Source organism: Ailuropoda melanoleuca, chromosome 14 (genome assembly GCF_002007445.2).
Source record: "Ailuropoda melanoleuca isolate Jingjing chromosome 14, ASM200744v2, whole genome shotgun sequence".
NCBI lineage: Eukaryota > Metazoa > Chordata > Mammalia > Carnivora > Ursidae > Ailuropoda > Ailuropoda melanoleuca.
The window spans coordinates 62,868,253-62,894,196 of record NC_048231.1 but is presented as its reverse complement, the minus strand read 5'-3'; the positions used below and the strand labels follow the sequence as shown (position 1 = coordinate 62,894,196).

Here is a 25,944-nt window from a genome sequence, read left to right as displayed (position 1 = left end):
TTTTTTCCGCTCTGAAAGCCTTTTCAATGGCGCATCTCTCCTACGTCACTAAGGGCTCTAACAAGACACTCAGCCCAGACGGTCCCTTAAGCCCCTGAATCCAGTTCCTTATATTGTCTGCGGTCTCCTGAGATGTGCTTTCATAGAAATCTTTGTTGGCTAGTTTGGGATACCTTCTCTTGCTGTGCCCTTTGTGAGCGTGCCATGACCCCATTTGCTTTTCTCATAAACTCCAAGAAAAATGGCAATTTTATAAAAAACAGACATTTTGGTGTTTTTTTTTTTTTTTTAAGATTGTATTTATTTAATAGACCGAGAGATCACAAGCAGGGGGGAAGGGGCAGAGGGAGAGGGAGAAGCAGGCTCCCGGCCGAGCGGGGCGCTCATGGGGGACTCGATCCCACGACATGGGGATCGTGACCTGAGCGGAAGGCAGAGGTTTAATGGGCTGAACCACCCAGGCGCCCAGAAACAGACATTTATAAGAGAGATGGAGATAGAGAGAAGCCGATTCCCCAATTACAGCTAGGAAAGGGCCGAGCCCAGTTCCCCTCCCCACTCAGTCACTCCTTTTACTCATTGACTCGGTAGAGATTTACTAATCACTCATGCTGTGCCAGAGTACCTCCAGGTCTAGGTTTTGAAAATGAGCTTATAAGAAAATAAGCATAGGGTTTATTTAAGAATAAAATATTTACTTTTCATCTCTTGACTAAAGTGACTTGCAGTCACTGAGCCTCATAAACTACAGGCCACAAAAATAATCAATATACACACTTGGATTTCATTGCAAAGCTCTTGCTAAACAAACAGAAGACAGAAAGTAAAAACTCTAGACCGAAAGCTTTCCTCCGGTAGTGGTCATTCTTTTCATTCCATTCATTGTAGGGAGGCCCCTTTAAGATCAAACAGACTGCACAAATCCCCCAATGCTACTTAACTAGTTGGGCAAGTTACTCATCATTTTGAGCCTATTTCTTCATCTTTAAAAGGAGGATAATGGATCCTTTACATCCCTGAAGTGCTAAGGGTAGTGCGTGCTATCTGGACAGCACTTAATAAATCGAGCTCCCTTTTCTTCGCCTGTCAACCGTAAATTTATCATGTTCACAATGAAGAGTAAAATGTCTTAGTAATAAGCAAACAAGTCTCATTCTTTCCCATCCTACACCAAACTGTCCTGGAAACACTATAAATAAGTGACTAAGTGTGTTTTAGTTTCACTGTCATTTCTGGAGCCTGTTTGATTGATGTGTTAATGGGAAATGAATGACAAGGTTGCAGGCAGTGAAGGAGTCCTAGGTTGGGAGCCACACCCGGGATAAACTGTGGAAGGAAGGATTTGTGAATCACCCTCCATTCATGGAAAGTTGGACAAAAACATCAGCTGAGAAAAATATATTGAGTTTTAGAAATATGACCTGACTGTAATTAGTTGCTTTCTTCTTTGCACTTACTACCTTCGGGTAGGACGTGAGTTTTCTAATTATCTTTAAAAGATTTTTATTGAAACGAATGCCCAAGCTTTTCTTTTGGGGGAAGGAGGGGAAGCAGCTTCTCTATTTGTTGGTTGGTTTGTTGTATTTTAGGAGCAGTGAGAGTATTGATTTACCATTACCTCTGTCACATCAACATTTGATTTCAAAATTGTCTTCAAAGCAATAAAATGATGTTCCAAATCAGAGATAGACTGTATGAGTTCCAAAAAAAGCTGCTCATGAAAAAGCAGAGCCATTTGCCCACCTACGCTCTCAATGAAAAAGTACAATGCACCTTTTGGTCCAGGAAGTGATTTCTAGTGTGTAAATTCTATTTTCTGATACAGAATATTTGTCATTAGCCAGCTGTCTACTTGTTTATGGTGCAGATGTGACCACTTTGTATTAACTGAAAATACCCTAAAGTACGGAGGCTCAGCCATCCTTAAAGGGACAAATGATAATGAATGGATGCAGCATGCTTTAACTGTTGTACACTGTTCAAATGTTAACTCTATAAATGGGAAAAACATACTGTGGATTCCTGATTTTAAAAATTACCCGTAGCCACTCATGTTCCAGTACTAAGTCATATTTTGGGGGTGGTCAGATATTTATTTTTTATACTGATGCCTGGCTGTGACAAATGATTTTTGCTGAGACCTAAGAAACTAGACTGTATATTGTTAATGGAAAACATATTCTCCTAGACGAGTGATATTTTCAGTGATTCCTTTCTATAATTAAATGTAGATGTTAGCATATAGGCATTGCTTTATTTTTGGAAAGTTTGTGATTCATGGGTGGGGAAAGCTCAGAAAACAGATTTCTTAAAAACACAGTTGCTTTCTCCATAGAATCTATTTAAAAGACACTTTGGAGCAATAACATTTTTTTTTTTTTAAGTAGCGGAGAAGGTGGTTTTAAGTAACCCAGGGGAAAGACATACTCTTCCATCACAGTGACAGCACTGAGCCATAATCACCATGTCAGGGACATTTTCTTTACAGGTACCAGACAGTGAATAAAAGGATTTACTTGAGAAAGCCTGAGACTATTTTGAATTGTCTGGCCCTGAAATATTTATCAAGCAAGGACCAGTACTTCTCAGAGAAGCATAACTACGTACCGGGTGATGTTTCCTGACTGCCGTCTTTGAAACTGCTACCTTTGACAGTGACGCAAAACGGTAGCTCTTAGTTTTAGCGGCCAATCAATTCTAATTGTTCTCACTGTTCCCTCTTTTCTATCACAGAATCGGAAGACTTTTTGATGGTACAGAACCCATTGTTTTGGACAGTCTCAAACAGCATTATTTCATTGACAGAGATGGACAGATGTTCAGATATATCTTGAATTTTCTACGAACATCAAAACTCCTCATTCCTGATGATTTCAAGGTGAGGGATTCACGTTAAATTACCAATAGCATTAAATATGTGATTTGTTTTGATGCGCTCCCCCCCAGAACATTTCAAGCTCCACGTTTTTAACGTATACCAACTCTCACGGCATCAAAGGTTTCTGACATGGTTACACCGTCTTCATGAACTAGAGGATATGGTCATTAAAGTTTTATGTGACCAAAAGAGGACTGATTTTGTTTAAAGACTGAATTATAATTTATTTTAACACATTGAAAATAAGTTGATTAAATTCAAAGCTTACTTCAACTAAGTCTTAGTAAGGTAGGAAATAAAAGGAAACCTCCTTAGCTTAAGACTTTTTCTCCCAGATATTTAAAGAAAGTATTAATACTTAACAGTAAAATTTTAGATTGTTCCCTTTGAGGTTAGTAACAAGTGTTAGTCTCATGTTATGCTGGCAACTCTAGGCAATGGAACCAGACAAGAAGAACAAACAGAAAGTGTTAATATTGGAAGGAAATATACACAAATGTAATCTTTGCAGCTGTTAATATTCTTTAAATAGATTTTAAAGAATCAACTAAGTACTGTTAGAACTAATGAAGAACTCATTCAGGTGTCTACGTTCAGGATCAGTATCACAATCGATAGCTTTCCTACAGATTCTGCAAGAGCCAATCATAAGATATAATGGAAAGATATACCACTCACAGTAACAACAAAATTTATAATACCCAGGAACAAACCTAACAAGAAATGGGCGAAGTCGGATTAAGAACACTGCAAATCTCTACATAAAGTATAACAGAAGAGTTGTATAAATGAAGGGAAATTCTGTGTTCTGGGATGGGAAGCCTCGATATTGTTAAGATGTCACCTGTCCCCAGATGATAAATTCAGCACAAACCCATTTAAGTCACAAATTTTTTTAAATGAAATTTGATCCATTAATAAAGCGTATGTAGAAGAAACAGAGGTTAAGAATAGCTAAATAAATTTTTACGGATGATGATAGTAGTGGTAATGGTGGGCTGTGGCGGATGTGTCCTGCCAGACATCAGAACGTATATAGAGCTAGAATTTAAAACGTGTGCTCCTGACTGGGCTGAAATTGACAAATACCTCAGTGGAGAAGAATAGGGTGCAGAGACAGATGTGTGTATAAAGGAATTTGATATATTACAAAGGTGGTAATTCAGTCAATGAGAAAACAAAGGAATAATCCGTAATTGGCACTGAAATAGTCGGCACAGAGACATTTGGAAAAAGTGTGAAGCCAAAGCCCTGTCTCCTATCATAAGCTCACAGATATTCCAGAAATGAACATAAAAATTAAAACTATAAAAAAATCAGAAAAAAATCTAAAGGAATTTCTGAAAGCATAATTTTGAGGCAGAGAGGGCCTACCTAAGGAAGACTTAACACCCAGAACGTAGCCTTTAAAAAAAAAAAAAAGTTGAATTAAAGACACCACATACAAATAAAAGACCAGTGTTAGACTACAGGAAATATTTGCAATAAAAGGTTAATATCGTTAATAAAAGAGTTCTAAAATCTACAGGAAACATACAACCCAATGGAAAACATTTTTAGATAGAAACAAAAATCTCCCAAAGAAAAAAAATAGAAATTGCCAATGAACATTTGAAAAGATGTTGAATCTCTGTAGAATCAAAGAAACAGAAATTGAGATCTGTCAGATTGGCAAAAATGTAAAAAATTGTTAATATACAGTGTCGGGGATACACATCGTGGTTGGGAACAAACATTTTTGGAGGGCAATTCAGCAGTTTTTAAATTTTCAGTCATACATACTCTTTTGATCTAGCAGTTCAGAGTCTGTTAATCTATTTTCTAGACATAATTGCATAACTATGCCAAGATACACGTATGTGGGATTTTACTGTGGTCATGTTATTTGTAATAGCAAAAACTTGACACAACTAAAAAAAATATTCAGCAATGGCACATACTGACCGATAGGTTTATTATCTAACGTGTTGGGGGGGAAAATCACCAAGATTTTATCATTCATTGCAAATACTAAGTTTCAGCAGATGCATAGCCATATTTGCATTTGTGTAAAAAATATGTGTGTGTAAAGGCACGAAAGAGATCTAGAAGGTTAGATCCCAAATTAATAGGGACTCTGGGGGCCTCCGTCCATCCTCTCCTTCAGGATTTTGAGCAGTGGGGCACCTGCCAAGTATACATTTGGTGAGGAAATGGGAGAGAAAGAGTGAGAACCGCAGCTAGCACGGGCACTTCCGGCAGCCCTGGAATCAGCCGGTGTGACCCCGTGGCTTCCCCACCCACGGCAGCACCCAGGGGCCTCCCAGAGCGCGCCTCTGACGGTGCTGCGTGCCATTCAGGCTTTACAGACAGACGAAGTGGGTTTGTGCAACATGGCTCTTTACGAAAGTCAGCTGCTTTATCCGTGGTGATGTCTTCCAATTCAGGAAGGAAAACATATTGGGAGTCTGCTTCTCAGATGGCACCTTCCTGGACGGTTTACAAGGGTAGTTTTCAATGTGTCGTTTTTTTCTTTCTGTGCGAGCTTTCGAACCTCTTTCCTGCCTTCCCCTCACTTGCTGGCAGGCATCTTCTGCAGAGGCCAGAGGGAGGTCTCCGGCCTGCAGCCCTCAGTGTAAGCCTGGGGGCGCATCCGCTCAGACAGGAGCAGAGAGAACTGGCCCGGTGACGGCAGCAGGCCTCGTACCAGCTGCAGGCGGAGCAGAGAGCTAGGAAGAAAGTCAGGACTGCTTCTAGAAAGCAGGCCCTGGCCCCACGTGGAGACAGGAAATGGGGCTGAGTTCTGCGCTGGACACAGGGCGTGAGGGGAGGAAGGAGAGGAGGGGGCCTGCTGTACGTGGGCACGGGCTTCAGCAGTGGCCCCCCGCCAGTCATCAGACCTGGTGCCTCTGATGGCAGGTGTTCACCAGTCAGGTGTGGACTTCCCGCGTGGGGGAGCAAGTCAGTGAGTAGGAAAGGAAGGGCTGGAAGTGTGCTATGGCAACCGTGGGGGGCCAACGTTTTCCTTATCACTCACATTTTCCTAGAAGGAATGCAGTGGAATTGGGGAAAGGGTGAAGGAAGGACATTTCACTTTTAGTTCTATTTTAAGGTGATTGCATTTCCCAATGACCACTCAGGATGTCTGTGTGGAGAGTTCCTCGGCTCCTCAAGCTCCCTGATCATAAGCTGGCTAGGCCCACATGCCCACCTCCCCCACCCCGCTACCACCCTGGAGCCTGCTCCCTTGATTTGTGTCCCATCTCTGCAAAAATGTCCAAATCCACCTGCCTGCTGTAGGCAGGAACCTGGAAGTCATTCTGCACTTTGTCCCTTCTTCACCTCCCACACACAGTCCATCAGCGAGCCAGTCCGTAGTACCTTCCAGATACTCCTTGAATCAATTCCTTCTTCTCCTCCCACCTCCCTGTCCAAGGCTCAGCTCTCTGGATGACTTGGAGTAGCTTCATAATTGATTTCCCTCTTTCACCCTTTCCTCCTCACATCTACTCTCCATATTGAAACCGGGAGACACTTTCTCGTTAGACTTATTTCTAGATCGTTGTAGACTCACATGTAGCTGTAAGAAATAATAGACCCTGTGTTACCCAGTTCCCCCCAATAGTAACATCTTGCAAAATGATTACAACAGCACAACCAGGTTGTTGACCTTGATATAATCAAGGCACAGAACATTTCCATCATGGCAAGGATCCCTCTTGTTGCCCTTTTACAGCCGTACTACGCTCCTCCCTCTCCCCCTTCTCCACCATCTCCCACCCCATCCCTCACCAAGAGACACTTTCTGAAAAAAATAGTGTTACCATGGTTTGCTCCTGCTTACAACTCTGCAGAGGCTTCCCATTCATTGTTCGTGGAGCAAACAGCACATCCTTGTCGAGAGCCCACGAGGCCCACTAGCTCTGACCCCTGCTGTCCACCCCCCCACTCTTACCTACACATATGCCATACAGGATTTGCCTTAGTTCCACAAGCACACCATGTTCTTGCCCCCTTCAAAGAGGCCATTCTGTCTGCCTAATGCTCTTTTCCTGGCCTTTATTTGTCATTAGAGCTCATTGTATTCATCACTATGCCATCGCTGCCTCGTCCAGCTTAGGTTTGCCTGCACCCTGCAATTCTCCCCGTGGTCACACACGTACACTTGTAACTACTGGTCTTCATTGTTCGGCACTGTATACGCAACTGTAAGTCATCCATGCTTTTGGCTGCAGGTGTTGGAATAGCCAGTCAGCAGTGCCTTAAACGAATGGAGATTTGTTGTTTTCTCACATAAGAAGTCAGAGGTCCATGGTTATTGACAATGGTGTCCGCTTAGTGGTGTCCTCGAGGAACAGGACTCTCATTTTGTTTTGCCATCCTCAGTGTTGACGTCCTGGCCTCACGCTTGTCACCTCAAGGTCATAAGCTGCCTGTCGCAGCTGCCGGCATCACATCCTCATTCAAGGCAGGAAAATGGGGCGAAAGCCTTTTTAACTCACAAGATTTTGTCCTTGTCAGAAGATTCTCCAGGAGACTTTACCTTTATCGGTCAGTGGCTAGAACTGAGCCTCCCTGGTAGGCAAAGGAGGCTGAGAAAGGGGTGTTTTTCCTTTTTAGCCTCTGTAGTGAGAGAAATGAGCAAGGGATAGGGGCTGGGAATAGTTGTCGGGGAAGCTGGCCAGCAGTGACTGTCGCACTAGCTCAGCCCTGGCACGGACTCAGCCTGTGAATATTTATGGCGTGAGTGAATGAGTGCACGGATGGGTACATAAACGAATGAAGTGAGTCCCACATTCACCCCAGATTCCGGTTCCTACCCCATACCTGGTCATACACTTTCTTACGTTCAAACTCTGGCAACTTTATGTATATATCGGGACTCTCTTCTTTGTAAGGGTCTCACAGGCAGGGACGTTTTTATGGTTTTCTAAAGGACGTTGTGTGCTGGGCACATGATAATTTCTTAGTATTAATTAACTTAAATACAGCAGAAAAGGGTCAAAAGAGTCACAGGAGACCAGAAGCTAAATGTAAGTAGGCAGTACACTAATTATAGGACGAAAGGGCAGATATAAAACGTGTGTATAATACCATCATCCTAAGCAACTTATGAGGGTAAAATATTCATTTGTCATCCCAGGATTAAAAAAGAGGCAGACTCCAGGAAATACAAAGCAACTGATAGGGAATTTCAGTTAGAACATGATGACAGCCATTTGTCGTGAGTTGCAGTCTGGCCCAGAAATGGAGCTAGGGATTTCGAACACGTTCAGATGTGGCAGGTGTCATTTTGTGCTTCAAGAGCATTCAAGTGAGATGCTGAGAGACAGACTTCCTCATGCGAGTTAAGCTGCGGCCGATCCCTGAGGACAGGCCCTTGAGGGTTTACCCAGTGGGCTAGGATGGGGATGGTTGCTTCTCTGCACCTTTCAAGCTCCCTGAGGATTCCAGAGCCCTGCAAGACATGCTTTCATCAATTCTAAGTGGAAAACCTATCCGTTAATTGCCCAAGGATTTAGCTGTAGCCCACACTTGGGGAAAAAGACAAAAAGCTTGTCAAATGAAACTCTCGTCTCCCAGGGCCCCGAAATGTTTCCCATGGAACCTCCCAGCGACAGGCTGTAAATTACGGGGCATTCTGGAACCCGGAGGAGCAGCAGGAGGAGAGTGGAAGCTGAGGTGGCCGTTCAGCTCCTGTGGCTGATGGTGGAATTGAAGCAGCTTGTGCCGCGCACAAGCGCAGACGCGCACACAGAAGAGCTCACGGTCGGCCTGTCCCTGAACAGCATTACAGGTGTTTGCTTCCTTGTCGGAGTCGATTTCCTGACCTGGGAGAAGGGACACAGCAGGAGGAGAGAATGTCTTAACTGGGTTTGGTAGGGAAAGCATTCCTCGATTTCTGGCTTCCTCGTCCAGCTGTTTAATGGTGGGTTGAGCAAATGCATGCAACGTTGACATCATGGCATCCTGCCCCCCCTTAAAATGCCATTCCGCAGATATGCTGTATGATCTAGATCCCCACTTAGCAATTGAGATCATTTCATACTTCAGAACACCATTGAAGTGGCAGCTGCTTGTGCCCTGCTCCCATTGGAAGCCACTGGAGTGTGTTCTCTAATAAGTGATTGTAGAACTTGTCTGCACTGTTTTACTATCGAGGTGACTGTGTTCCTTCCCTTCATTTCCACTCCTCCCAGTGATACTGACTTGCCCATCGTTGCTTTATTTTCTGCTTATGCACATGTGTTGTACAGGCACACACACACACACACACACACAGTTGTCATTCCCAGTACACCAGGAGTCCAGAACTTTGGTTCCCTTTTTGATGGGGAACCACAAAAAATTACCTCTTTCTAGCCTTGTATTCTGAGCACCTTTGGTAAATGTCCCCCACATTGCTGGCATCTTTTGTGGTCTCTGATGAATGTCCACCCTTCCTAGATAAAGAAAAATTTGCTAAGAGACAGCCCATAACTTACCTATCCCTGGCTTAAGTTTAAAAAATGTATTCATTATTTCTAATAACCTGTTAATATTATAGAAAAGGATATGCACATTGTAGAAAATTTGAAAAATGTGTAAGCCCCATGTTCCCACCTCTTGGAGATTGCTAGTATTAAAACCTTCGTGCATGCCTGGCCCTCAGGATCTTTTTCTATCCTTATTTCAGACAATAATCTCTTATCTTCCTATTTCAGTAAAATTGGATTTTCTTTAATACTGGAACCATATTCAGATTTTCCTGCTTGACCCCAAAATGTCCCTTGCAGGTGGTTTTTCCAAGATGGAATCTGATGTGAGACCACATATTGAATCCAGTTATGGTCCTTCCTTTTATTACCTAGCACAGTCTGTCACTTCTTATATGACGCCGACTCGCTGAAGAAACCGGGCCAGGTGCCCCACATCCCCCCTTCTGGATTGCCTGGCTGCCTTATCGCAGGTAGTTTAGTTCAGCGCTCTCACCTCTGATTTCCTGCAAACGGCAGGTTATCTGGGAAGGCCCGATGGTTTAGGTTACACAGGTTGGTGGGCATCCATCTCAGTGATACTGTACGCTTCGTAGTGCATCACGTTACTAGTAACCGTATGTGTTTGAATGGTAGCGCAGTGGTTAGTGATGCGAGGCCTGACCGTTGATCAGGGTGAGTTCTGTGTTCCTTAGGTTGCCACAGAAATGATCCCGGTCAAGCTCAGAGTTTCCCATCTTGCGCTGTTAGTGTTTTGAGCTAGCTCATTGTCTGTGGAGGTCTGTCCTGTGCCTTGCAGGGTGTCGAGCAGGACCCTGTATTCCACCCACCACGTGCCAGCAGCATCCACCCCCTCTCTTAGGACAATCGGAATGTCTCCAGACTTGGCTAAGTAGAAGAAAGAGACGAAGGAAGCTTTTATGGGAAGGATACTAGCTTATCTCACAGCATTAGCGGGAGCATTCTCTCAGAGGTGGAAATACCAGGGCAGCTCAGGACCTCAGACGTGGGAGGTCACACACTCCTGGAGTGATGCCTGTGGCTCTGCCCCACAAGTGCCCGGGGTTTCGTTCCCCTTCCTTGGTTCTGCAGAGACCAGCTGATTGGCTCAAGTGGCTCCGAGACTTCTGCTTTAGCCAGTCCGTTGTGGCAAGCAGACGTGGCTTCTAGGTACTCACTCTTGGGGATGGGACGTTCTTGGAGAAGGCAGAGTGGTGAGCTGGGTAGACCCCCAAGAAGTCTCTTCTTCTCCACTACCTCCGAGAGTGCCCACTTAGGACGGCTGCCCCAGCCCATAGTCTCAGCGGCTGCCGCCTACTATTTGCATCCCTGGTGCAGAGACTGACTCCTAGAACCCCTGCCCAGGGCCACTTATCTCCCTCTCCCAAGGACATTCTCTCAGAGGCAAGGCTAGCCACAGCCCCCAAAGAGGAGGACTGGGAGGCAGGCAGAACAGCCTGCCAGCAGCCCTGGCACGTTCTCAGATAGCATCTCTAACCCCTGCCCTGGCCCCACCCTACACACTGGGCCTCACCCCTGTAGTTAGTATCCAGGTGACTTGCCAAGCCAGGGTGTGGCTTGAAAATGCAGATCAATCTGCTTTCAGCTCTGCCACTAACACCCCATCATTATCACCTGTGTCTACCTTACCTTTCTCTAGGAGATCGAGAAGTGCTAGGGGAGGGAGACAGTGGTCGGATAGAGAGGAGACACCTTGCCGCTGCTTCTGTTTCCTTTACCAGCCATCAGGCTAAATGTCCGGCTGGATATCCTCCCCCCAAACCCCCAGAAAAATAAGAGTAGTCAGGAGAAGCTGGAAGTTGGCGCTGCTGGCTGGGAAAGAGGCCTCCTGGCCAGAAGTCTCACACGGTGGCAGGGAAAGGAACAAGTGGGCCAGTCTTTCTGGGCTTTGAAGAAAGGAAAAGGGGGGCGGGGGCGATGAACAGGCAGAGCACAGAGGAGGTTAGGGCAGTACAGCTACTCTGTATGGTACCATTAATGGTGGGTGCATGTCATTGTACATTTGTCCAAACCCATAGAATGTACAATGGCAGAAGGGAATCCTCGTATAAACCGTGGACTTCGGGTGATCACGTAGGTTTATGAGTTGTAACAAATGCACCACTCTGGTGGGAGATGTTGAGAATGGGAAGGCTGTGGGTGTGTGGGGACAGGGATGTATGGGAAATCTCTGGACTGCCCCTCAATTTTTTAATTTATTTATTTACTTATTTATTTATAGATTTTATTTTGTTTATTTTAGAGAGAGAGAGACCAGGGGCAGGGGCAGAGGGACAGGGAGAGGGGAAGCAAACTCCCCACGGAGCGTGCTGAGCATGGAACCCCAAGCAGAGCTCTATCTCAACCCTGAGATCAGGACCTGAGTGGAAACGAAGAGTCAGCCTTAACCGACTGAGCCACCCAGGGCCTCTTTCCCCTCAATTTTACCTGTGAACCTAAAATTGCTGTAAAAATATTAAGTCCTTAAAAAAAAAAAAGAAGAAGGTACTGCAGAGCCAGGGAAGCTAAGAATTCTAGGCACCCCAAACCTGAAATACTGGGATATCTATGGTGGCCCACCTCCCACCCAAAAAAACAAAAACAAAACAAAACAAACAAAAAACCCAAAATTTTAAAACTAAAGGAAGTTAAGTCCTGCAGAGATTTTTTTTCTCTTATCACTACTACCTGGATTCTATTTTTGAAATGTAAAATATAAACTCCTTCATTTCCCTTGTTCTCTGGTGGCCCTGCTTTGCCAGCCCCCTGACCTATACCACCCCTGCATTCTGCGGAGCCGAGCACTGCCTGGGAGGCCCAGGAACTGTGCGGAAGAGCTCCTGGAGCTCCCGGGACGAACTGGACACGTTGCCTGGAGAAAAACCCTCTTTGTACCCACAGCGTCTAGCATGGCGTCTGGCACATTAGCAGATTTTAAAATGAACAAGTGACTGAGTTGCCTTTTGAGTATAAGGACGTGCCAACTACTGTGTGAAGCTTCAAGGCCACGAGGAGTGAAATAAACCTCTGAACTGTTTGGTGGAACCAGTAAATGTGTGCAGCAAGCTGAATAATGACCCCCGAGGGGGTCCACATCCTAATCCCCAGAATAGATGACCTTATGTGGCCAAAGGGACTTTGCAGATGTGATTAAAAGTCTTGAAATGGGGAGATTATCCTGTATAATCCAGGCGGGCCCAGTGGAATCGCAAAGGTCCTTATAAGTGAAGGAGGGAGGGAGGGGGGGTCAGAGTCAGAGAAGAGGTGATGAAGGAAGTAATGTGATTGTTGGCCATGAGCCAAGGAATGCAGGCAGCCCCCAGTGCTGGAAAGGGCCAGGAACTCCAGGGCCAGGAACGTCATTGTCCCCTAGAGCCTTCTGAAGGAAGGCAGTCCTGGCCTGCAGCTCAGCGAGCTAGCCCTAAGCCCCATCTCAGACTTTGGACCTCCAGAACTGTACAAGAGTGAGCCCGTGTTGTTTTAAGCCACCAAATTTATGGTAATTTCTTCCAGCAGCAGTTAGAAACTAATGCATGGTGTATATCCCTTTCCCCCCTCTAGGGAGAATGTTTTCTGAATTCCAAATACTTAATCCAGAAATAAGCTTTTGAAATACAGTCCATTTGCATTTGGGAGTCCACCCATATTTACCTTCTTGCTCCATGTGCCTATCTCCAGGGTCTTAGCAAAGCTCAGTTTATTCATCTATAAAATGCCATCTTGATCTTCCTATGCCTCAAAAAAACCACTCAGAAAAAATCTCAGAAAAAAAAATTTTTTTTACATATGTATTCTAGGACTTTAAAGTTATTTAAACATGATAATAAGTCTGAATAATCTATTTTCCTTTATCTGGATATGAGGCTAAGCAAGAAATATGAACGATGCCTTCTAAATGAGAGAAGATAAAATTGGAACGGAAGCAGGGCAGAGGAATGATGGTATCTAGTACATTCTGGAGTTGCTTTGCTGAAAGCAAACGTGGATGCTTTGGGTTCATTTCCCTCTAAAGAAACTCTGGGTCCAGGGGTGCCTGGGTGGCTCTGTCGGTTGAGTGTCTAACTCTTGGTCTTGGCCCAGGTCATGATCTCAGGGTTGTTAGATGGAGCCCCATGTGGGGCTCTGCACTCAGTTCAGAGTCTGCTTGAGATTCTCTCTCCCTCTCCCTCCCCCCTCTGCCTTCCTCCCCCTGCTCATGCTCTCTCTCTCTCTCAAATAAATAAATAAAATCTTAAAAAAAAAGAAAAGAAAAGAAAATCTGGAGCCAAACTTGCTGCTGCCCCATAAAGTCCTGCTCATTTCTACTTCATACCTTGGGGATAAGAGACTGAATTGTTAGAGGTTATAAAAGCTAAAGAAAGGAATGGTGGGTGTTGCCAGATAGGGACCAAGGTGTAAGGAAAGAAGATTTCAAAAGATTCAGAGAGCAGAAGGAAATGAGCACAAGGTCAGAGCATCTAAAGGGAAACTTGATAAAAACTCTAAAATATATGGGATTTAGACAATAAAATTAAATGATCCTGATTGAGGAAGGGAAGGAGGACGAGGTTCCTAAGGAAAGCAGCCATGGGCCCTGAGTCTGCTCTGCAGGGCCTTTCTCCGATGAGCCGAGACTGGAAGCGTGTGTTAGGAAGTAGAGAAAGACGAATATAAAGGAGCCTGCCAAGAAAACGAATGGCCAGTGTGAGCTTAACCATGCAGAAAATGGTAAAAACAACAACAAGGAGGGCTTTTTAGTTCTTGAGCTGGCAGACGCTCGGAGACAAGTGAGCGTCGGGGCTGATGGCCAAGCGGAGCGTGCGTGCTCAGCTGCTCTCCGGCGTCCGCTGCCCCAGTGCAGACGGCACTCCGCCCTGGAGACCTGAGGGAATGGCACGGTAAAGGAAGAGATGGAGCCAGACCCAAGTAGAGATGGTCAAGAACACCTGGTGGCCGGAGGTAGTCCAAGGCCAGGCCCATGAGATACATCCCAGGGTACGGGATGACCTTCAGGGGACCTCTTTAAACTACACTTTGAAAACCACTGGCAGAATCCTTGAGAAATCACTGAGTGGAGCCAAAAGTCTAATAAGGGCCAGTGCTTCCCTAATTTTCCAGGAGCAGAGAACGATAACATGAGCAGTGTTGTATAGGGAGGCAGTCTGTCCGTCCATGGCCAGGCCTCAGAGTGGAACACCCACACGGCTTGTGAATTCAGAAGGAAAAGGAAAGTGGTGAGGATTCAGAGTCACCATAGGGGATTTGTCACCCCACGTCCTGCCAGCCTTACTAGCTTCAGGTTATGGTAGACGGATCTGTGGATCAGGACACTGTCATGGGTATAGACTCAGCATATCAGGCCTGGTAACAACTTCAATGTGATTTATTTATTTTCTCAAATTTTGTAGCTAAAGAGACTGAAGTCCAAACAGTTAAGGAGAGTCTCTGGGCAGTATGGAGACTGGGGCCCCTCCCACATGTCCAGCCTTCCCCTCGGAGGCCCACCCAAACGCACGGTATTTCAACCAGACACCCAGCAAATGCCACAATTGGGTGCTGGCTGATCTCAGAATTATAGGTTTTATAACTGTTCAAATAGCCCGAATCCAGAGTCTTAATTTATTACCTGAGCATCAATCTGAACCAAGGCCTATATGTAGCCCTGTCCTGTCATTACTTTTAAGAAATGATTCACATACAGAAACAGAATACCCGGTTCAACATGACAAAAAAATGAGAGAGGGAGCAGAACATTGGACGAAAGAATTTACATTTTCTCAGTATGTTGGAACAAATTCCAGAACCTACAGTAGGCAATTTGAAGAGGGATAACTAATGGAGAATTTAAAAATGTTTCACAAATGCTGTAAGAGGGAGACCTCGCTCAGCAGCAGCTCTTGTGAAAAGGTCTGGAGACATCACTGTAAGCAAAATGTAAACTGATAGGGTAATGGGACAGCCAAGAAGGTTCATACAGCCTTATGCTGTGCGGTGCGCCGAATATGGGTCCCCCAAAGATGTCTGTGTCGTAATTCCTGGAAGCCAGGAGTATGTCACCTTACATGGCAGAAGGGACTTTGCAGGTGTGATTAAGTTAAGGGTCTTGAGGTGGGGAGATCATTGTGGATCATCTAGGTGGGCCCAGTGTGCTCACAAGGGTCCTTCCAAGTGAAAGGGGGAAGCAGGAGGGTCAGAGTCAGAGATGTGACAATAGTAGAGGCAGGACTGATGCGGGACCCCAGGCCGAGGAATGCGGGCTGTGTCTGCAAGCTGCAAAAGGCAAGGATATGAATGTTCCTCTAGAGTTTCCAGAAGAAACACCACCTTAATGACCCATGTTAGGCTTCCAGCTTCCAGAACTGTAAGAGAATACATTTGTGTGGTTTGAGCCCCTCAGTGTGTGGTAATTGTTGCAGCAGCCGTAGGAGATGAATGCAGGCCTAAGAGTGGTTAGAATGTCCAGCCGAGCAAAGGTTTTACAGCGCACTCGTTAGACCACATCTGAAATGTTAAGTTCAGTTCCGGTTTGGGTTTTCAGAGAAGTATGTTGACAAAGTCAAGGACGTACCCGATGTCGAAGGACCTTTAAGTCATAACAAATGAGAAAGAGCTGAAAAGATTGGGTATTTTCTGCCTGAATAGTATTAAGACATAACCATTGTCTTCAAATATGTGAAGGGTTCACATGTCAAAGAAAGTTTAGGATCACTGTAAGCCCAGATGGCAGAATTTGAATAAGTTGGAACTACAGGGAAATTCAGGTCATTCTAACCAAGAAGTTTACAGAAGTGTAATCAGAGTGGCCAACAAAGTAAGTGCCGTGCCCTCTTAGATAGTAAGCTTCCTGTCACTGGAAGCATTTAATCAGAGGCTAATGGTTACTATTCAGCAGAGTTTGAAAGGATTCCTCCATAAGGTCAAGGTTGGTCAATAAGACTGCTCTAAGCAGTCTCGGATTTGAAGACTTGATGACATATTTTCACTGGAGTCCAGATTTTTCCTTGTGCTAAAATTTTTCATTCTCAAAGGAAAATAAAAGGCAGTAGCAGAAATTCGCACTTCTATTGCCTGTCAATGCTGTTTTCAAATCTCGTTGAGAGCTGTCATATTGATAAGTAAGTAAAGGAGCAAGGTCGCTATCTCACAGGGGATGTACTTCACAGACCGCAAGGCCCCCACACGGGGGAGGAACCCCGGTCTCCCCATCCTGCCCTCAAGCTGGCAGAGTGGGCCCCAGTGCTGTCCTAAGAGTGGCCACACCTCAGCTTAGTTCTCAGCTCCTCAAACAAACAGTACCTCCTGTGGGTGGGGAGGCAAAGCAGGTGCCAGGATGTGAAAGGAAGATCATCAGAGCACAGGCTCCTCTCCAGCAGGGAACCAAGACTCCTGTAAGAATGGGGTTGCCAGGAGAAGGCAGAATCCGGAAGCAGTCCATTCCGCTGAGGAGTGTCTGGGACGGCATCCTCCCCTGGCCCAAATGTCTCAACACAGAAAGTGGAAGATCCAGCTGGAGGTCCACTGGCACTTTCCCACCTCTCCACATTTTTCTCTGGAAGCCCCAAATACTGCTGCTGCTTTTGGTGCTTAATTTGCAAGAAAAAGAGACGAGTGCCACATAAAACCATTCTCTTGTGGTCATCGTCTCCGCGCACCATCCCATCCAGATGGCAGAGGCCCTGGCAGCACCCAGGCCCCGGGCTCCCGGTGTTGGCGCTGCTGCGGGCACCAGGCACCGCCTGCCAACCCCGGCCGGGGGAGGACGGCAGACACGCCTGTGTCAGCTCATTAAAACATCCTCAGTCAACATGCCTGGACAAGTGTCCACTTGCCTCACACCCAGAGATGATTGTGGTCATAGCTACGTGTAGACATAATATTGACCCGCTTGATAGCATCATTCCTACGTCGCTGCCTCCCCCTCAGCCTCCCTTGTCCTCCCATTCAGCGACTTGTGTGTGTGTTTTAATACCTGCTGGCCAGATTTCTGCTTTAATTCAGTAGACTTGTTCTTAAGGCAAGAGAAAAAGAAACCATGCTCAGGGAATGGTGGCTGTGCTTTCAGAAAGGGACGGGGTTCCTTTCTGGCACCTCTGTCCTTTAGGGATCGTGGGCTAGTTTGGCTTGCTGACTTGAGGATGGCAGCCTCCACCCGCGCCCCCATCCGAGATATCAGAGATCAGGCACCCACGCTTAGGGAGATGCAGCGCCCGCCCCCCCGCCACCACCTGTAGCCCCGCCCCCAGCTGGCGCCGCCCCCTGCCTCCCACGAGGAGTTCTGAGCTGCCAGTGGAGGAGAGCGGGGGCGTGGGCTTCCCGTGGATGGTGCACATGCGTTCCCTCACCGCAACCCACACGGGGCTCTGTCGTGAGGACGTAAAGTGGATTTTCAACCCACGAATTTTAAATACCCAGAAGCACTCATGGGCTGAAAGAGAAAAGTCACGGGTTCGGCCTTTCTCATCTCCGTTTTCTTGCCTGCACCGTGAGAATAATAATGGTTCCAAAATCATAGGGCAGTTGTGGGGGTATAGGCCTTAATTTATGGGGAGCATTTAGAAGAGGGTCTGCCTGGCCCTTAATACCCCTAAGCTCCTTTTAGCATCACTGAATGAATGCATGCACATATGTGTGGTGAGTGAAAAATTTACACGCAGATTTGATTGTTGAAATAACAGGGGGAAAAATCACCCCTTTCCTGTGGACATTTTCAGTGTTTCATGTTTGTATTTTGCACCGTGAAATACTTTTTTTTTCCCTCCAGGACTACACTTTGTTATATGAAGAGGCAAAATATTTTCAGCTTCAGCCCATGTTGTTGGAGATGGAAAGATGGAAGCAGGACAGAGAAACTGGTCGCTTTTCAAGGCCCTGTGAGTGCCTAGTGGTACGTGTCGCCCCAGACCTCGGAGAAAGGATCACGCTCAGTGGTGACAAATCCTTGATAGAAGAAGTGTTTCCAGAGATCGGCGACGTGATGTGTAACTCTGTCAACGCAGGCTGGAATCACGACTCAACGCATGTCATTAGGTTTCCACTGAATGGCTACTGTCACCTCAACTCGGTCCAGGTATAGCCTTGTCATACACTGTGTGGCGTCCAATGTCACTCTTTATGCTGTTACTTAACCTTGCCTTCACACAGCGCCTTCCTTCCGGGGGGCTGGGAAACTCCCACGCGGCATCACTTGTGTTGGGTAGGTAAGCGTGTGCGCCCTCTACACACTCCGTCGATCCACGGGTGTTTGTTGAACTATGTGCCTGGTGCTGCTGTGAGCACTGGAGATCTAGAAAACAAAGAAAGCGACAATAGCTCTATTTTCCCAGAATTTACATCCTGAGAAGGATGGGGAGATGGGGGGGGGGGGACGACGACAAACAGTAACCAACAGAAATGTTGAGACCCATTAAAACAAAAGTTTAATGAGGAAAAGAAAAAAGACATGTTGGTCAGGTGGTGAGAAGAGGACAGCTGGAATGAGATATCCCAGGCAGAGGGACCAGCAGACGACCCCGAGGTAGGGGTCTGCTTGGCATGTCGAGGAGTATCAGGAGAGCCCACGGGGCTTGAAGAAAGTGTCAGGGATAGGGAGCGCTGAGACAAGAGGCCAGCAGGTGGCCGGGGACAGATCATGGATTGCCTCTTGGGCGGCAGTAAGCACTCTGGGATTTTTTGTTTCGGTTTCTTTTGGTTTGGGATCATTTGCTTGTGTGAGTAAAATGGAAAACCATTTGAAGATTTTGAGCAAAAGTGTGGCATGATATAACTCAGATTTGAAAATGAGTACTCCTGCAGCAGATGGAAAACAGTAAAAGCAAGGGGACCAGTTAGCAGTATTTGAGAAGTGTCTGGTTCTGAGTTCTCGAGTGTCATAGAGCTAGCAAGGTTCTCTGACAATGACTAAGATTTTTGACAGGGAAACTGAATCAATGGAATTGCTGTTTTCTGAGACAGAGAAGTCTGTGGGAGAAGGAGGCTTAGGGGTGGCATTCAGAAGTTTGGTTCACATGGGAGGCGCTGTGTCCCTTAGACGCTGGTGGGTGTGTTCATCTTCTTAACTAATGTGTGGCAGCTGTGGGCCAAGGGTGGTACGTGCCGTGTCTTCTTAGAACAACCCTAACAGGTAAGCACTGTGAATCCCCCATCTTATGACTCAAAATGGTTTGAAGTCAATGGAGTAAAGGCTTGGGGTTCTCCCCCGGCTCTTTTTAATTGGAGTGGGCCCATGACTTTGTTCAGGACTGACCCAACAAAACCTCTCCCACAGCTCAAAGACTAGAAGCACCCACTCTACCATTCCTCTTGAAGATTGTTCCACAACTATTTATAATTTTAGAAATTTATGAACAGATGTCTGAGAACAGCAGAGCAGGAGACACCGGCAGAAGCAGTGTCCCAGGAGCGCTGGCGAAAGACATGGGCTCTTAGGCAGCATGGCAGCCGCTGGGTTGGATGGGGCCAGAGCTGCACCCCGAACCACCCTGTGTTCCTGAGCGAGGCCTCTACTATTTATCACAGCCTCTAAAACTCTGAAAGCCTTTTGCCTCCCACACACACAACCTGCCCCAGCTTCCCTCCAGATGGAGGCCGGGGCAGCACCCATCAGAGCCATGACAGCATTGCTTCCCTAGGGCTCCATGTCTCACACAAAAACCTAGCCCCACCGCCCAGTCCATGGAGTAAACTCATAGGCCTGACAAGTTTCCCAGTTATTCAGGTCTGGTCAGATGAGGACATTTTCACCTGGATTAACATCGTCAGTGACACAGCCATGATGTGACCATGACATGGTCAATGACTCTAGCTTCTCACTCCACCAACCAAGAAAACAGGCACTGTGCTCTAGGCATCCAGAAGTTTTGGGCTAAGACGCACAAGACTTGATAACTCCACCCCACCCCTGGAGTGATTTTAATATTCTCAAGTGATCACTAATGTTAAGGAGTTTTGCTATTAACAAATTGATGTTTAAAAAGAAATGGCCAGGGAGCAAAGCTATTTGCATGGCATTGAAAAAAGCTTTGAGCACATCCAAGGCAACAGTGGGTCCTGTGGAATGATGATCATATTAGCCATTTCAGACCCCTGGGGAGGAAGCTTCAGGAATTCCGTATTTAACAATTTAGCAACCTAACAACACCGCAAGACGAACAGGACCAGAGTTAGGTGCTCCACTGTCCACAGCTTCTGCCTTTGTAATTCCTCTCCCAGTCAAGGCCAAGAAGCCTTTCCAGTGCAGCGGTTTGGCCGAGCAAACTGAGGTTTTTCTTGCTGACAGGCTATGTTCCTGCCTCTTCGGGGGAAATCTTAGAGTGGGCTCTCGGGTCTTCACCTTTTTATTAACTTGCCACCAAAGCACTTCTTGATTTTGAACTTAGGGATTGTTTTCTTCATCCTGTCCCTTGGCTGACTAGTGTGCGTATGCATTGAGAATTTAGCTACAGAAATAGAGCACTGCAGGGTAGAATGTTCGTTTTGTTCTCATAAGGACTTTTTTTTTTTTTTAATGTGCCAGCATTTGGAGTTTGAGTTTTTAGAAAGCATACTGTATTGTTTTCCAATCTCTAGATAGCCGTTTTGCAAAATAGCAAATTATAATCCACAGAGAAGTAGGTGACCAAAAAATAATAATTTAAAGAGAAACAGTAAGGGTTCACCTTACATTGAGTAAATTTTGAAAGTTATTTAATAACCTTTCACTTCATTCCCCCCAAAAAAATTTGAGCCAGACTTTTTTTTTAAGCTATGATTGAGTTGTCTTGCCTTTAGAGTGGTGTAGAATTAATTTAATTATACCCAGAAGCCCAGGGAACATTTGCAAGTCCAATGTCTGTTGGATTTCTAAGGAAACGATGCTCTAGGTCAATTTTCCGTATTTTTGCCCATCCAAGAGTGTAGGAGTTTTTTCCTACACTTAAGGCTGTCAGACAGGTAGGTGACAGACCCAGGGATCTTTCTGACATTAGGTATTTGATTTCCAAGTTGAAGAGATTATGAGAAGTGATTATTCTATGAGAAGTTTAGAATATCTTTATTTTGGATGTGTTTTCCAACATATAACCATTGCATTTATGCTTGCCTCCCTGAATGCACACAGGGCAATAAATCTATTTCAGATGCCATCAACTTGAAAACCTGTAGATAAACCTGGACTGTCTTCAGCAGTCCATTTGTTCTGCTGTTGAAATGATAACCGTCTTCCAAACTGAAATATATTAAGTTCATACTGGCAGCCTTCAACAGTGGCAGAGCTGAGGGTGAATGAGTTGAAAATGAATCACTGGCTGAGTAAATTCAGATAAAATCAGCGTCTGGCCATATCATTTATCATCTCTTAGACGGTATTTTCGTGATACATGAGATTTGAAATGGGAACCCTCTCTTTTGGCAGAGAAGGTAGGGTTGCGCGTTGCAAGAAACGTGGCATCCGAGGCCAGACAGACCTGGGTTGGAAACCCAGTCGCATCACTTCCATGCCTGGAGCCTCAGTTTTCCCACGTATGAAATGGGCTCACCACCCGTGCTGCCGGGTGGTCGCAACCATTAAATGAACTGGCACGTGTGCGGCAGGCATGGAAAGGCGCATCGGAGGTGTTGGAAACGGTGCTCCCTCTCTCCTGCCTTTCCGTCCGGGGGCCTTCCTTTGAATGCAGCAACTCAAGCGGCTGGGGGGTCGGGTGAGAGTGAGCCGGGCTGCACAAGATCGCAGACTTCAGGACACGTCTTTGGGCTGTGGGTGTGGCCGGAGGACCCTTGGCCCCGCTAACCAGGATGTTGTGTTGGCCCCGTGCAGGTCCTCGAGAGGTTGCAGCAGAGAGGATTTGAAATCGTGGGCTCCTGCGGGGGAGGCGTGGACTCGTCTCAGTTCAGCGAGTACGTCCTGCGGCGGGAGCTGCGGCGGACGCCCCGCGTGCCGTCCGTCATCCGGATAAAGCAGGAGCCTCTGGACTGAACGGACAGATTTATGCAAAAAGGAAAAAAGAAAACCGTACACAACAAATAACAAAGAAGGGACATTTATGTGCAGTTGGGACAGCAAACCAAGTCCTGGACCTAAAATTGAATAAAAAGACACATTTATATCCAATAGAGACCACACCTGTATTCATATGGGAACAATTGGAATAGTGGTATCCTCAAGGTGTAAAAAAATATATAAATATATATATATGTCAAAAGGTAGGAAATGCAAAAAAAGGAAAAAAAAAAGTTTAAAAAAGGTGGTAGCTGCAGTTGGTGCTGTGATGGCCGTGAAGTGTCCTGGGCCTCCCGAGGCCCCTGACCAGTGTACAAGCCATGAGCAGTGAGGACGCATCTCCTTACGGTTTCCATTGCCAACAGCCATCCATTGTTTCCTTTTCCTTTGTCTTTCTTTTTCCTTTTTTTTTTTTTTTTAAAAAAACAACAACAAAACACCTTGAATCGAGTTTATTTGCATACGGAGGTTTCCTGTGCTCTCTTGTAGGCGGGACTGGGCAGGACTTCAGAAAAACTCATGAGCACACTGTATTCGAAAGACATTAGACGTGAAATTTTACATGTAGTTTGTACAGAAGTCACACTTTTTTGTCCGCCTCACAGATGTGAACATTACTTTGTTTTTAAACTGATCAGTTTTGCAAAGGGGCCAGAATTATTACTTGTTAGAGTTGCTCCAGTTTGAGTCTGCTGCTTTCCTACAATTTTTCAAATTTTATAATGTATTAAATACAATAAACTCTGTTTAAAAAATAAGGTCTGTGTGAAACACACGTGTGGGGATGAGGCTGTATTAAAATGAGATTTTTTTTTTCTTTTTCTAAATTTTCTGTGTTGAACATCAGAAAGAGGCCCTCAAAGCTGACGCCAGTTTTGAAGTCAAACTGTGCTTTGTTCCTTGGCGCTGGTTAGCAAGATAATCTTCCTTCTTGTGAACTTTTTGTTTATAAACTTTAGTTATCCCTCGCTGTAGGGCAAACCATGCCAAAACTTAGCAGCTTAAGACAACACTCTCTCATAATTCTGTGGTTCTTCTGAGTGGCCTGGCCTTTGCTGGCCTGCTTCTGTGGCCCAGGATATCACAGGGCAAGGTTGGGCTGTGATGTCCTACATAGCTTTCCCATGGGCTGCCAATCTATACTGGCTTAGGGCCTCTCTGTGTGGCTTGGCCCTGTCCCAGTTCGGGGCTGGGTTCTAAGGGGGAGTGTCGTCCCCGTGCAAGTTCTCCAAGAGGGAGGAAGCGGAAGGCCGTGCTCTGAAAGGCCAGGCTGGGAACTGCTCAGAGCACTTAATGGGGCAGCCTGTTGGTTCCGCAGGTACAGAGCCAGCCCAGATTCAAAGGGAGGGAAAATAAAATCTACCACCTGCTGGGGAGAGTGACAAAGAATGTGTAGCCAACTTGAATCCACCATAACACCTGTCCGAAAAATCCAGAAAGTACGGCATTATGGCTCTGGAAGAAGTAGGGAAAATCTAAGAGCCAGAATGGTCTCTTTCTTATTAGCCCCAGAGGTAAGAAACCTGAAGTCTCAATAACACTTTGGAATTCAGCCTTCTGCTTTTCCGAGGTATTAGTGATTCCAGGGGCTCCTCTGTGAACCCCGCTCCTCTGTGAACTCACCTCCCTTCCCTACTCCTCTTCCTCATTCCAGACACTCACAATAAACCTGGCATGATGGTAAGATTGACGGGTAAACCATAATGTGTTTCTGCTGCAGAGACGTTCCTGTAGTGATAGGCGATTTCCATCCTGAACTTACTTTCTTTTTTTAAATTAAAAAAGTCTATGCCTGAGGACACTAGTAATGAAAATATCTCTGGCTTCTGAAACTAAAAGTAAGCTGTTAATGGCTCCTATCACCCCCTGAAACACAGAGGCCCAAACACTGAATGACTCTAGTGACTGCCAGCCAGTCTTCCCCATGGTAGTTGAGGCGAATACAGCACAGTCTCCGACCAGACGGCCAGATCCGCTCCCGCCAGCTGCCTGCTCATCCCTGTTGGACTGGAAGGACAATGCAATTGCGCTCCAATTTTGCTAGTAATCCATTTTCATTAGGCATAAGTCCCTAAAAGCTTGAAATAAAGCAAGCACCCTGCTTGGGGACTTTTACTGGCAGTTGTCATCCTAACATTTGCCCAGCACTCTCTGGGCAGTTGGCATTGTCCCCACACACAAGACGTGCGTTATCAGCATCCACTGTCTTCTTATAAGTTTCACGCCCATTTATACAGCTACAACCCAGTTGCCCATTCTTTGTACAAAACCTCTCATCCAATCCAATGCAGCAAACATATCACATGTAATTTTCACACTGTGAGGCCTTAGAGCATAGATTCCCAGAATCTTCAGGAAAGAGCTGGTCATTCAAAATATAATTGAGTCACAATTGTACGTTGCCCTATTTTTATTATCTGATATGCAGTGCATATTCAAACCTCACTTGTCAGCCCAATAAGGATCTTTATGGCTGTGCTTATTTTCCCTAAAGAGGATCTGATCAAGGCCTACGTGCTGTGTTTATTAATGTCTCTGGATTTGTTTGGTTGGTCTCTGATTTGTAGAGTCGGGATAATTTTTTTTTTCTTTGCAAGAATACTGTATAGGTGATGTTATATCCTTATTACATCACTTCACGAGGATCCATTTGGCCCATAATGATGACAGTAATTTTAAAAATTTCTATTTCTTGTTCTTGTCTTTTTTTTTTTTATTTCTGGCTTTCATAAACCTTAATGCATGTGGGTTATGGTTTTTCTTTTGTGATGATAATTTTAACCATTAGTTGAAGTGACATCCACCAAACTTCTCCAATGTAAAAGTAGCTTTCTCCCTTTGGGATTAGTAAGTATTTGATGGGATGACATGGTGAGACTGTAAAATATCCTGTTCAGCACACTTTTGCCCACAGTTCGAACATTCATTGGTAATCTTTTCCTGAATCAATCATTACCTGGGTGGTTATAAAAATGTACTTAAAAAAAAAAAAGCTACTTCCTCCTGATCCACTGGCATTTTAAATAACATTTTAATTTTTTTTTTTTTTAGCAAAATACATTTCTTTAGTCAGGCATACAAACTATATTCTTTGACCTGCTCTTTTCTAAGAAGTATTTTAGAAAAATAGAATGAAGTGAGCCACTTCTAAACTGGCTTCTAAATATTAGGTGAGTTTCTCCATAGTAATAATAACAGCCATGTCCTAATGTTTGCTCGATGCCAGGCACCGTGCTAAGCACTTTCTCCGCATTTAACTCATTAAATCCTTATGACCACACTGGAGGGTGTATGATCCCCATTTCTCGTTAAAGAAATTAATACTCTCAGACATCAAGTAAATGATATGATACAGGTTAATGTTCAATTAAGCTTTAGAAGAAGGGCCAAAACAAACCAGTTGAGAAAAGATAAGTTTTTATGTTGTAGTAGGACGAGGAAGAAAGTAGATGATTAATTAGCAGTATTTTCTCCTTAAAGCGGAAATGTGTTCCTGTATTTAGATATTGTGAGCACCCCTGACAACACGCTGGGCACTCCATGTTGGTGATACTCGGTTTCTGCCGTGGGGTGCTGGGGGTGGCAGATGTTTGCACATCGAGCAGCAGAATTAGGACATTTACTTAGCTCACTACAAGGCATTATATATAGCATATGTG

At 45.3% G+C, this 25,944-nt stretch overlaps 1 protein-coding gene across 1 annotated transcript in view; it reads left to right on the top strand.

The window, feature by feature from the left end:
* KCTD1 (potassium channel tetramerization domain containing 1) overlaps positions 1–23,043 on the top strand; it is an 87,028-nt gene extending 63,985 nt beyond the window's left edge. Inside the window, 3 exon segments of the mRNA XM_019796618.2 lie at positions 2,734–2,878; positions 18,074–18,379; positions 22,103–23,043. Coding sequence (XP_019652177.2) covers positions 2,734–2,878; positions 18,074–18,379; positions 22,103–22,261 — 610 coding nt within the window. The 3' untranslated portion in view covers positions 22,262–23,043.
* The last annotated feature ends 2,901 nt before the right edge of the window (positions 23,044–25,944 follow it).